This window comes from Ovis canadensis, chromosome 4 (assembly GCF_042477335.2).
Source record: "Ovis canadensis isolate MfBH-ARS-UI-01 breed Bighorn chromosome 4, ARS-UI_OviCan_v2, whole genome shotgun sequence".
Lineage (NCBI taxonomy): Eukaryota > Metazoa > Chordata > Mammalia > Artiodactyla > Bovidae > Ovis > Ovis canadensis.
The window spans coordinates 102,704,310-102,717,390 of NC_091248.1; the positions used below are offsets into that span (position 1 = coordinate 102,704,310).

Consider the following 13,081-nt stretch of genomic DNA (forward strand, 5'->3'; position numbering starts at 1 on the left):
TTTTAACTACATATTTGAGTATCTTCTTTCCTACGTACTTATCCATTTGCTCATCTCCCCTTGAAAAGATCTGGAACACTTTACCCCCCTGGATCTTCCTACAACAGAATTTAGTTAGAACACTCAGGTTATTTTTGTGTTTCTGATTCAGATTTTTGTTTTTTGCAGTGGAGACTTTTTTGAAAAATTATTTGTGTTCATTACATTGTTCCATAACCATTCAAGTGATGATCCTTTAGAAAGAATCTTGAAATTTTGGTGCTCACCGCCATTTCTCATACAGACTATCATGCCCAAGTCATTCCTCCACAGTGTTGAGGTCAGCTGGAGTACAGAATGAGTCCACACAGAGTGATGACATGCCTCTTGCCTAACAATGTCTTCCTGTTGTTTTCATCCCCCACTCCGAAAAAAAAAAAAAATTGCCTGAAAGTAAAACTCTCAATTCATTTTTTTACGCTCAGAATTCAAAATTCTTCAATAGAAATGTTCCTCCTTTACCTTCTGGCATTTAGCACTGGGGAAGATAAATCTAATGTTATTGTTACTGACTTTGTGTGTGTGTCTGTGGTTTTTCCTCTCCAACTTGAATGTTTGGAATTTGTCCAAAATTTTTGAAATCCAGAAATGTCATAAAGTTGTGTCTATGTGTGTCTCTACATTAATTTTCCCAGTTCTTGGTAGACACTTTATACCGCTAAGGATATATGTCTTTTTAGTTAGGGAAATCGGTTTTAAATCTTCGTTGTTTCTCCTTCTATACTCCATTTTAGGCTTATGCTATTTCTAGGGTGGACAAAAAAAGAAATCTGTTAAACTTATTGTTTTGCTCATTTACCTCATTTCTTGGAATTTTCCTCTGAATTCCAGGGGACTATCTTATGCTAAATCACCCAATCTCCATGTTAGTTTTAGCTTTCAAGTACCAGATCTGTTCTCCATTGCCATCTGTGGGTTTTTGTGATTCAGCAACTATTTTATTGTATCTATTTATTTATTGTAATTATTTAAGTAATAGTAATTTTTCCTAGTATTTTTCCAAAGGATGAAAAATGCTATTAAATGTCCTTAACACAGTTAAGAGATTTGTTAAATAAATACGTATTTTCACTCCTCAAAAGGATCTCTTTGATTTTTGAATCTTTGTGTATATGGTGACTCTCCTTTCTCTATCAGCTTGTTTTTGTGACACTGGGATATAACACTTTGTTCTGTTCTGTGGTTTAGGCCTTTATCCATATAATACAGTCTTCCTGCTGCTGCTGCTGCTAAGTCGCTTCAGTCGTGTAAGGAGAAGGAAGGAAACCCCTTCTGTGGGTTTTCATTTGTTAGTGGGCTAGGGGAGGCATGTTTATCAGGTAATAAACTAGAGGAATGCAGATAGAATGCAGATACTTTACTTCAAATGCAGGGGAATTAACTTCTTAGCTAGTTGCTTTCAGGTATCCTGAGGCCAGGGTTCTCTAATAGCAGGCCACAACTGAACTTCTTCCCTGTTGACTGCCCTCCAGCCTGACACCATCTCCTGCCCCTTCTGCTATGGATATTTGGACATTTATATAAAAAGAGAGCTGTAGTTTCAGCGAGATGGAAAAGAATTTACCAGAAGACCTGACTTTATTGAGGAAAGTCTCTCTGCTGTTGAGCCTATCTTTTTCACTCTTTGTGGTTATTTTCCTAGCCCTAAATTGAGGTGCTGCCCTTTTTCATGTATGATCCAACAGCTCTGGTTGCTCCCCCACCTCAGTTGTACTCCACCATTCATTCTCCCATCACTGTGAGCAAGTGCTATATAGTCAGATGCCTTACTCCAGGGCAACAGAGGAATGCTCACAGTACTCTACTTGCCCTTCTCTGATTGTTTGTATATTGATTTTACCTCTAATATGATGTACATGAAATTTTAAATAAATTAATGTAGAAAAAGTAAAAATAAAATGTTCTCTTTAAAATGTTAATTTCAGTAACAAAATTATATTTAAATTTCACACTATCTAACAATAAAGCAATGGGGATGTTTTCTCCATAAAACTTATGACAGTATAACAATTAAAATCAGTAAAAGGATAAAATTCTACTTCTGTAGTGTGTGACCTCTGTATTACTCTATTAGCTGTGGACAAAAATTCTGATTATCAAACAGAGTCCTGGATCTTCTAAGGACCAGGCCTGTGGACTTCTAAAATCTTAGTTGTTGGTTCTGACTGATGCTTCTTTCTGATTTCCTCTACTTCACCATCATCAAGTAAAAATGAAGCCAGTAGCGGAATTTGAGAAAAATAGTTCTTAGCCAGGAAGTGTTTGTGTTTGATCTTGTGAATAAACAAGGGTTCATATCCCTGAAAAGACAAAAAGTCAGATTGTATTAAATGTCATAGATAAATCTTGCCAAACAAAAACACTTTTATGCCTCAGTGCCTTTGCTTGTCAGTTCTTAAACTCTTTTTCCCCTCACTTTGTCCATCATTTTACAGGGCTCAGCTTTTGATACTTAAACCTGGAAGTCTTTCTAGATTTTCTCTCTGACCTGAGTCCAAACAAACCCCTCCTTCTTCCATACCTGCAAGCACTTTCATGTATTTTTTAATGTAATTTTTAATTCATTCTGCCTTGGACTTCACTATCTACTTGCAAGTCTCTTCCATGATAACAAAGAAGACTCCTTAGAGATTCAAACTGGGTCTTTTTCATACATGTGTCTCTGGGCACCTTAGGTAAACAGTCAATCAATATTTTTGTGTGAATGCTCTTGTCACCTTGGTTCTCTTTAAATCTATTTCAATACTGATACAATTACCAACTTGAAGTTTTTTCTAAAATTAGTCCTTCTCCCTATATCTCCAGAGTTCAAAATAAAGATCATAATGTACAGCAGAAACTAATTCAACATTATAAAGCAATTATTCTCCAATAATAAAATAAAAATTAAAAATAAATAAACAATGGTGCTGTGACCATGTAAACTTCTTTTTCGTCACTCTTTTTACTACCACAGATGTGTCTGAACTATTTCTCTTCTGTCTTCTAAACAGAAAATAATCTTCCTGCCTTTAACAAATTTTTGTGCGTTTCCATTTTTCTTTGTTATTAACTAAAATTTACACTTCCTGTCTCTCCACAGCTGCAACAGCACTTTGAACTTTCTCTGTCAGGTAGCTTTGCCACACTACAGACAAAGAAAACATCTGTTTTCTAATAAAAGGGGCACACTGCCAAGTTGCCAACCCAATATTCATTCTCTCTTCCGTTCATATTTAGAGGCCTGATTTTACACATGGGCCCGATTGTGTATTCTGTGACATGCTTAGCTTTCTTAGCCTTTATTACAGCTAGGGTTGATCATATGACAAGTTTCTGACATTCCTTGAGAGCTCAGTTGGTAAAGAATCTGCTTGCAATGCAGGAGACCCAGGTTGGATTCCTGGGTCGGGAAGATCCACAGGAGAAAGGAGAGGCTACCCACTCCAGTATTCTTGGGCTTCCCTGGGTGACTCAGCTGGTAAAGAATCTGCCTGCAATGTGGGAGACCTAGGTTCAATCCCTGGGTTGGGAAGATCCCCTGGAGAAGGGAAAGGCTACCCACTCCAGTATTCTGGCCTAGAGAATTCCATGGACTGTGTAGCTCATGGGGTTGCAAAGAGTTGGACACGACTGAGAGAATTTCACTTTCATGTACATGTGTGTATATACATATATATATATGCACATATATACACATACACACATATATATACATGGCAGAAATATATATATGTGAATATATACACACACACATATGTATATGTGTACATTTTTTAAAAAGAAGTCACTGGATAAAGCTTACAGGGACGTTCTTTGGGAGTGGGAAGCCTCACCTGTCAAGTACCTTTAGGCTTTTGCTATATCTAGGAGTTGGGTATAATGCAGGAGATAAAGTAGCTATCTATCTCTAAGGGTACACAATCATTAGGATTAAAGCCAGTTTAAATATGGCTGTGGAAGAAGTTAGAGGGCCTGAATTTTTGAGAACATTGTAGAGCTACCATACAACCACCCTGTCATTGCCAAACTCTGGATTCCTTTTATATAAGAAAAGCAGCCCCATATTTGGTTAATTTGTTAAATTAACTTGCTTGCAAATTGCTTAATTTGTTATTTACAGCTAAGCTCAAATGCAACTGAGATGATCAAGAATTGTGTCCATTAGATTTCTCTGTTTTTCCCCAAGCACTCATCACAGTAACCCTCAGATTCAAAAGCAAATTCTGGTTGAATTAACAAACACCATTTATTTTCTTTATTAATTTTACCTGACTCTTTTCAACCAAATCACAAAGACTATCTGTGCCTCCTCCTAAAATTTGTTTTCTGAAAGGCCAGATATCTCCTTCCTAAAGATGCTTCCACAGTGTCAAGGTAAATAAAGCCCTCGAGAAAAGGAGCCAGAGGACACGGCATTCTTACAGAAAGCATTACATAGAAGTATCCTGGGCTTATTTTAAGGTTTCCTCTCCAGGGTATATATACATATATACACAATGGAATAATATGCAATTAAAAAAGAAAGAAAAGCTGCAATTAACAACACAGATGGACCTAGAAAGCATTATGCTTAGAGAAAGAAGTCAGAAAGAGAAAGAAAATACTTTATATTATCACTTACATGTGCAATCTAAAAAATAAAGCAAATATACATACCAAAACAAAACAGAAACAAGTCATAGATACAAAGAACAAACTAGTGACTACCAGTGGGAAAAAGGAAGGTACGGGGCAAGACAGGATTAAGAAACACAAACTACTTTGTATAAATAGATACGCAACAAGAATATATTGTACAGCACAGGTAAATATAGCCATTGTTTTATAATGACTTTAAATAGAATATAATCTATAAAACTATTGAAACATGTTTTATACTTGAAACTAACTATAATGTTATAAATCAACTATACTTTAATTAAAAAAAAATGCTTCTCTACAGACAAATTCACCTAGGGAGTTCACTGGCATGCCAATGGTTATCACTCCATGCTCCCAAAGCAGGGGGCCCGGGTTCAATCCCTGATGAGGAAACTAAGATCTCACGATGCATAGTGTGACAAAAAAAAAGAAAAAAACCCTCATCTAACCTCCTTCCAACACTTCTTAGCCCATATTTCATTCAAGGAGTACTGACACATTTATGTTATATTAATATTAATATAACATTAAACAATACACGTAGAGAACCTTATAGATTTTCAAAGTGCATAAACAAAGCCAAATCAATCATTAAAGAGAATATCACATTATGTTACAAACAATAAAAAGAACAATAAGTAACTCTTAAAGAATAATATAATATGGAAAAATATCCAATATTCATCATCCCTACGTTATATATGAAAAAACTGGGGTATTGAGTCAGCAACAAACTTGCCCAGCTTCTTGCAACTCATAAGTGATAGAGTCAGAATTAAAGCTAAGGCTACTCTTACCCTCTGTGACTTGCCTGGTGGCTTAGACAGTAAAGAGTCCCACCTGCAGTGAGGGAGACCTGGGTTAGGAAAAGCCCCTGGAGGAGGAAATGGCAGTCCACTCCAGCATTCTTGCCTGGAGAATCCCAAGGATAGAGGAACCTGGCAGGCTACAGTCCATGGGATCACAAAGAGTCAGATCCGACTGAGTGATTAAGCATAGCACTCTAATCTTCTATACCAGATTCATGTTTTTAGCTAACTTTTATAAAATTTTACAAAGCAAAGAAGGCAGGTCCTAATGTCCTGTGGATCCTCAGTGACAGATGGGGAAATACTAGGTCAGATCTTCTGACTTTAAATCCACCATTTTCCTACTTTGGCCAATGTACACACTGTGAGAAACTGAACTACCTCATATACAGTTCAGAGAACAGAAACCTTTTTCCATGCTTTTCCTACAATTTGTGTCATGACTGACTGTAGGAGTCAAGATTATTTTAACTGTTAAGTAATTTTTTTCTCAATGAGATAGCAAATGTGTCTTAAGTCGCTTCAGTAGTGTCTGACTCTTTGCGACCCTATGGACTGTAGCTCACCAAGCTCTGTTCATGGGATTCTCCAGGCAGGATTACTGGAGTGGGTTGCCATTTTCTTCTGCAGAGGATTTTCCCAACCCAGGGATTAAACCTGCCTCTCCTATGTCTCCTGGACTGGCAGGTGGGTTCTCTACCACTAGTGCCACCTGGGAAGCCCTTTGATAGCAAATAGCTCTGTGTATTTAGGAAATTCTGGAAATGTTTTACTTTGCCACAAGACATAAACTGTTCTTTAACTAGGATGAATATTAATACTTAAAAGATTACACCAGCCCCAAACCATAAAACAGCAATTTAGTTTGTCTGAAATAACAATTATGTTTGAAGTTACTTCTTTATTTACACTAGGCTTACTTAGTGTAAATGGAGCTCTATTTACAGAAATTCAGTAAGATCCTGAAATTAGAAATGCATGTGAATAAAACATTTAATTTGATACTGCAGTAACTTGATTAAATGCACAAAGGGAGTTTGCGCATTAATTGAAGAAGCAGCGGAATATCACCTTTGGGAATGAATTTCAATTCCACTATGGTTCCTATATGAAATGATTCTGCTAGTATTGGCTAGGCTTCCAGTGATTGAATATTTATGGGGCAGCTTAGTTGACTAAATATAATATTTAACACGGCTTCAGTTTGTTACCCTTTCCTCCAGTCCCTAGGGTGAAATTTTTCTTATCCTGGCATCTACTGGAAAATTATTCAAAAAAGCGAACAATTTAATTACTTCCTCCTCTTTACACCTTCCCCCTCCCCAATAAAAACACATACAGGGAAGAGCATGATTCAAAATGACTATTATGTTTGAAGTCATTTCTTTATTTTCCCTTAGCTGACATCTTGTATCGAATAAGTACAGCAATTTAATCAGTGGGAAGCAGAGATTCAGTATCAGCTGTTGGGATCATAGGTTTACTTAGTGCAAACAGAGCTTTCTGAGAACTCATCAGGGACCCCTCAATTCTATTCATCAAAATGTTTTACAGATTGCATCTTGTAAGTTACTGAAATTAAATGGTGTTTAATTTTTATAGCACTTTTCCCACTTCTAGCTAGTTGAAAGAAAATGAAAAATTAAGCCTCAGAACTACACTCCATTGGTAGGACTGCCGTTTAGGACACAAAATTATGAACAGAATTTATCTGAGAAGTTAGTGTGCTTTTAGGCAGACCTGTGAAGAATAATCAAAGGACAGATTCTAGGTTCCATAATACCTATCTGGTGATAGTATTCATTTATTCATTCAACAAATACATATTAATTATCTACTCTGTGACACTGTTGTAAGTATTAGAGATATAGACACAAAAAAACTAAACAGTGTCCCTGGCTCTTGTGAAATTTACTGTGGGACTAATGTGCTTGAACTTGCTATTATTAGGAGGGAGTGGTTTCATATGAGGTACTTGTAAGACTTCCAGATGTCTTATCTTTATCTCTTATGTGCCTTGCTGCCAAGCTGCTGCCAAGTCACTTCAGTAGTGTCCGACTCTGTGAGACCCCATAGACGGCAGCCCACCAGGCTCCCCCGTCCCTGGGATTCTCCAGGCAAGAATACTAGAGTGGGTTGCCATTTCCTTCTCCAGTGCATGAAAGTGAAAAGTGAAAGTGAAATCACTAAGTCATGTCTGACTCCCAGCAACCCCATGGACTGCAGCCCACCAGGCTCCCCCATCCGTGGGATTCTCCAGGCAAGAGCACTGGAGTGGGGTGCCATTGCCTTTTCCCTTATGTGCCTTAACCTCCTTTAAATTTCAATTTCTGCCATACATACCATCCAGGTATTTGTTGCTGTTATCCATGGGTTCTCTGTTGCTTAATCCAATGAAACCATTCAAATTATGCATGGAATGTAGTAAAAGGCAGTCAAGTGAAAGTGAAAGTTGCTCAGTCATGTCCAACTCTTTGCAACCCCATGGACTATAGAGTCTATGAAATTCTCCAGGCCAGAATACTGGAGTGGGTAGCCTTTCCCTTCTCCAGGGGATCTTCCCAACCCAGGGATCAAACCCAGATCTCCTGCATTGTGGGTGGATTCTTTAACAGCTAAGCTATCAGGGAAGCCCTAAAAGGCAATCAAGGTACTTCTAATAATTCCAGTGATCTAACTAAGGTCACAGATTGACTTTCTTACCTCTTCAATACTCTTTAGTTTGAGATGAATAGCGCCTTCATCTTTGGTAAGAAGAATGCAGTTCCAGGGAGACCATTCCACAGACTTATCCCATCTGACCATGACCAGATCATTGAGATCCTTCCAAGCACTGAGCACAGACTGGGATGCCCAGATATTCTCTGTCAGGTACTGAATATCTTGTAGCTGCATGTCAAAACATATTTTTAAAATAAAAATATTCTAAACATAAAATTTTATTCTAACCATAAAATTTCTTTAAGACTATTATATTCCTTGAGAAAACAAATTCAGTGTATTTTTTAAAGGGAAACATTATTCATGAGGTTTTCAGCACACATGGTGGTGCTGGTGGTTTAATCACTAAGTCATGTCCGACTCTTGGGGCCCCATGGACTTAGCCCGCCAGGCCCCTCTGTCCATGGAAATTTTCAGGCAACAGTACTGGAGTGGGTCACCATCTCCTTCTTCAGGGGATCTTCCTGATCCAGGGATCAAACCTGGGTCTGCTGCATTGCAGATCTGCACTGTAGGCAGATTCTTTACCAACTGAGCCACCAGGGAAGCCTTTCAGTGCCCATGTGTGTGTGCTGTGCTTAGTTGCTCAGTTGTGTCTGACTCTTTGTGACTTCATGGACTGTAGCCCACCAGGATCCTCTGTCCATGGGGATTCTCAAGGCAAGAATACTGGAGTAGGTTGCCATGCCCTCCTTCAGGGGATCTTCCCAACCCAGGGATCGAACACAGGCCTCCCACATTGCAGGTGGATTCCTTACCAGCTGAGTCACCAAGGAAGCCCAAGAATACTAGAGTGGATAGCCCATCTTTTCCCCAGGGGATCTTCCCAACCAGAGAATCGAACCAGGGTCTCTTGCAATACAGGTGGATTCTTTACCAGCTGAGCTACCAGGGAAGCCCAATCTCTGCTCACTCTGCCCAAACTATGTTACCAGTCTCACAGTCATGACTGCATCCAGAGAAAGCAGTGTGTATTTCTTCCAACATGCTAATTTTACCTTATATTTATATGGTATTAAGTACTTTCTAAAATTCATTAGTAACTTTCAGCTTATCCTCAGGGTTACTTGCAGATCATTTTATTCCCATTTTAGAAATTAGGAAATTAAGATGTGAAAAAGAATAAGCAATTTATTTAGTGTTATTAAAAACATCGTTTCAGTGAAAAAAAAAGAGAACAAGGGGGAAATGAAATAACTGCTTATAAACTTTTTAAAAATTTAAACCATATTAGCTACAGCTCTTGAAATGACTTTTTATCAAGAGGACTGCATATATAAACTTAGGACTGCCAGAGGGGCAAGCTTCAGAAAGAATAAACACAGGAAGAAGAGCCATTATTTTAAAAGGTTTGGATGGGAAAGCAGAAATCTTTTCTGTAAAATCAATGAACAGGTTTCATCCATGATTGGCAACATTTACTCATCATACCTGTATCAGGAAAGCAATTTCAGAACCATCTTCATAATCAGCTTCTGAACAGTAGAGCCGTTGAAGTAAACATTTGTACTTCAAATATGATTCTCGTTTTCGACTCTCATTGTCAAGGTTAATGCACTGACGACACTGGTAAATGCGGTGTGAGGTGGATGATACAGGAAACTCTGCAGAAGGCAAATAGAGCTGGCAACTGTGGCAAAAGTAAATTTTCCTATAGAACTTCAATGGGTCCTGCGGGACCTAAACAATAAAAAAAAAGAAACAAAGAAAGAAAAGTTTAATAGCCAGGCCAAATGTTAAGGGCTAACTTATCTTAGAATGAGATAAATAGTTGGTTAATTTTAAAGTTATATTTTTCCCTAACTTTCTACTCTATGAAAAATTTAAATTTCAAGTCATATTCATTCACTCTGTCAAAATGTTAAAAATCTATTGTTCATCAACTTTTAGATACATGTGGTAAAATCACCTAGAAAATTAACTGGCTGAAAAAAATGAGTAGTTAGAGGCTTTGAGTTGCAATAGTAAGAAAACCTTCCAGAAAGAACAGGAAAAAAGTCCTTTGACACTTATTTATAGAAGAATTTAGATTTTTGGTGGTATTCTGTATTAATTTTTCTTACAGGCAACAGATAAATTCATATATAAATAAAAGCCCACTAAAACAAGTGTTCTCATTTCATTCCAACTCCACACTAAATTTGGGCTGGCTCATTCATCAGTGTTCAAACTTTGAAATTCTGCATTATACAGTAGTTCTGTTTCTAGAACTATTTGAAGAACCTCCATAATGGCAGTACCAATTTACATTTCCACTAACAGTACACAAGGATTCCCTTTTTTTCACATCCTTGCCAATACTTGTTATCTTCTGTTATTTTAATAATAGACATTTCAACATTGAGGGGGTGATATTTCATTGTGGTTTTGATTTGCATTTCTCTGATGATTAGTGATAATGAGTGACAATTCTTCATATATATGTTAACTATTTGTATGCTTTCTTCAGGAAAATGTTTGTTCAGCTCCTTTGCCCACTTTTAAATTGGATTAAAATTATTTTGCTATTGAGTTGTACAAGTTGTTTTGGATATTACCTCATCTGATACATTAATTAAAAGTACTCTTACTCAAAGATGCTATCATCTGAGCCTTATTTCCTTCTGGTGGAAGGTCTTGTATTTATTATATTTTTTAAGTATTGACATATATAGTTGATGTACAATATTATGTTAGTTTCAGATGTTCTACACAATGATTTGACAAAATGATTTGGTGAGAACTGCTAATACCATGGTGAATAAAAATGGCAAGAGTGGGCATCCTTTTCTTGTTCCTGATCACCGAGGAAATGCTTTCAGCTTTCTACTATTGAGTATTATGTTGGCTGTAGGTTTGTCATATATGACCTTTATTATGTTGGTGTGTTCCCCCTATATCCACTTTGTTGAGAAATTTTAATCACAAATAAACATTGAAGACTGTCAAAACTCTTCCTGCATCTATTGAAATGATCATATAATTTTCATTCTTCAATTTGTTAATGTGGTATATGATACTGATTTACACTGTTGAAACATTCCTGCATCCCAGAGATATCTCTCTTGATCACGGTGCATGATCCTTTTAGTGTGCTGTTGAATTCAGTTTGCTAATCTTTTGTTGAGGACTTAAGCATGTATGTTCATGAGTGATATCTGTGTGTAATTTTCTGTGATGTCTTTGCCTTGTTTCAGTATCATGGTGATGCTGGCCTCAAAGAGTGAATTTGGAAATATTCTTTCCCCTTCAGCTTTCTGGAGTAGTTTGGGAAGGATAAATGCTAATTCTTCTTTTAATGTTTAGTACCATTTCCTGTGAAGCAGTCTGGTCATGAGCTTTTGTTTGTTGATTATTGATTCAATTTCATTACTGGTAATTGGTCTGTTCACTATTTCTATTTCTTCCAGATTCATTCTTGGGAGACTGTATATTTGTAAGATTTTCTCTATCTCTTGTAGTTTGTCCACTTTATTGGTATATAAACTGTTCATAGTAAAGTCTCTTACAATCCTCTGTATTTCTGTAGTGTTGGTTGTAACTTTATTTCCTTTTTTATTTCTGATTTTATTGACTTGGTACCTCTATTTTTCTTGATGAGTCTGTCTAAAGGTTAATCAATTTTGTTTATCTTTTCAAAGAACCAGCTCTTAGATTTATTATTAATCTCTATTTTATTTATTTCTTCTCTGATTTGTATTATTTCTTTCCTTCTACTAATTTTGTGTTTTGTTTGTTCTTCTTTTTCTAGTTTGCATAGGTGTAATGTTAGGTGGCTTATTCTTTTCTTATTTCCTGAAGTAGGTTTGTATCACTATCAACTTTCCTCTTAGAACTGCTTTTACTGCATCTCATTAATTTTGGATCATTGTCTTTTCATTTTTATTTGTCATCAGGTATTTTTTGAATTTTCTGTTTGATTTATTCAGTGAACCATTGGTCATTAAGTTCACATTGCCTAACCTCCCAATGTTTGTGTTTTTTGCAGTTTTTATTTTTTCTTGTAGCTGATTTCTAGTCTCATACCATTGTGGTTTGAAAAGATGATTGATAGATTTCAGTCTTCTTAAATTTGTTGAGACTTATTTTGTGGCCTAGCATGAGATCTATACTGGAGAATGTTCCATGAGCTCTTGAAAGGATTGTGTATTTCACTGCTTTTGGAGGGAACGTTTCATATTCATATATCTATTAAGTCATTTGGTCTAAAATGTCATTTAAGGCCACTGTTTCCTTATCGACTTTCTGTTTCAATGATCTGTCCATTGATGGAAGTGGGGTGTTAAAATTCCCTACTATTATTGTTACTGTCAATTTTTTCCTTTATGTTTGTTGCATTTCCTTTATATATTTAGCTAATCCTGGTTTGATACATATATATTTACAATTGTTATCTTCTTGTTGGATTGATCACTTTATAATTATGTAATGTCCTTCTTTGTCTCAGCACAATCTTTGTTTTAAAGTCTATCTTGTCCCTGGTGGCTCAGACATTAAAGAATCCATCTGCAATGGAGGAGACCTGGGTTTGATCCCTGGTTTGGGAAGATCCCCTGGAGGAGGGCATGGCAACCCACTCCAGTATTCTTGCCTGGAGAATCCCCATGGACAGAGGAACCTGGCGGGCTACAGTCCATGGAATTCACAAAGAGTCAGACGTGACTGAGCAAATGAGCACAACTAAGCATGCACTCCAGTTTTCTTTTTGCTTTTATTTGCATGGAATACCCTTTTCCATCCCTTCACTCTCAGTCTGTCTGTTTCTTTAGACCTGAAGAAAGTCTCCTGTAGGCAACATATACATGGCTCTTGTATTTTTTTATCCATTCAGCCATTCTATATCTTTTATTTGGAGCATTTAGTCCATTTACATTTAAAGAAATTATTGATAGGGATGCACTTATAACCAT

At 36.8% G+C, this 13,081-nt stretch overlaps 1 protein-coding gene across 2 annotated transcripts in view; it reads right to left on the bottom strand.

The window, feature by feature from the left end:
- Positions 1-2,078: 2,078 nt before the first annotated feature.
- Positions 2,079-13,081, bottom strand: part of IQUB (IQ motif and ubiquitin domain containing) — a 78,064-nt gene continuing 67,061 nt past the window's right edge. For both annotated transcript variants that reach the window (XM_069586916.1, XM_069586917.1), the window contains 3 exons: positions 9,624-9,872; positions 8,175-8,360; positions 2,079-2,339 (listed from right to left, as the gene is read on the bottom strand). In XM_069586916.1, the coding sequence (XP_069443017.1) occupies positions 2,157-2,339; positions 8,175-8,360; positions 9,624-9,872 (618 nt within the window). In that variant the 3' untranslated portion in view covers positions 2,079-2,156. The remainder of the gene's footprint in view (positions 2,340-8,174; positions 8,361-9,623; positions 9,873-13,081) is intronic.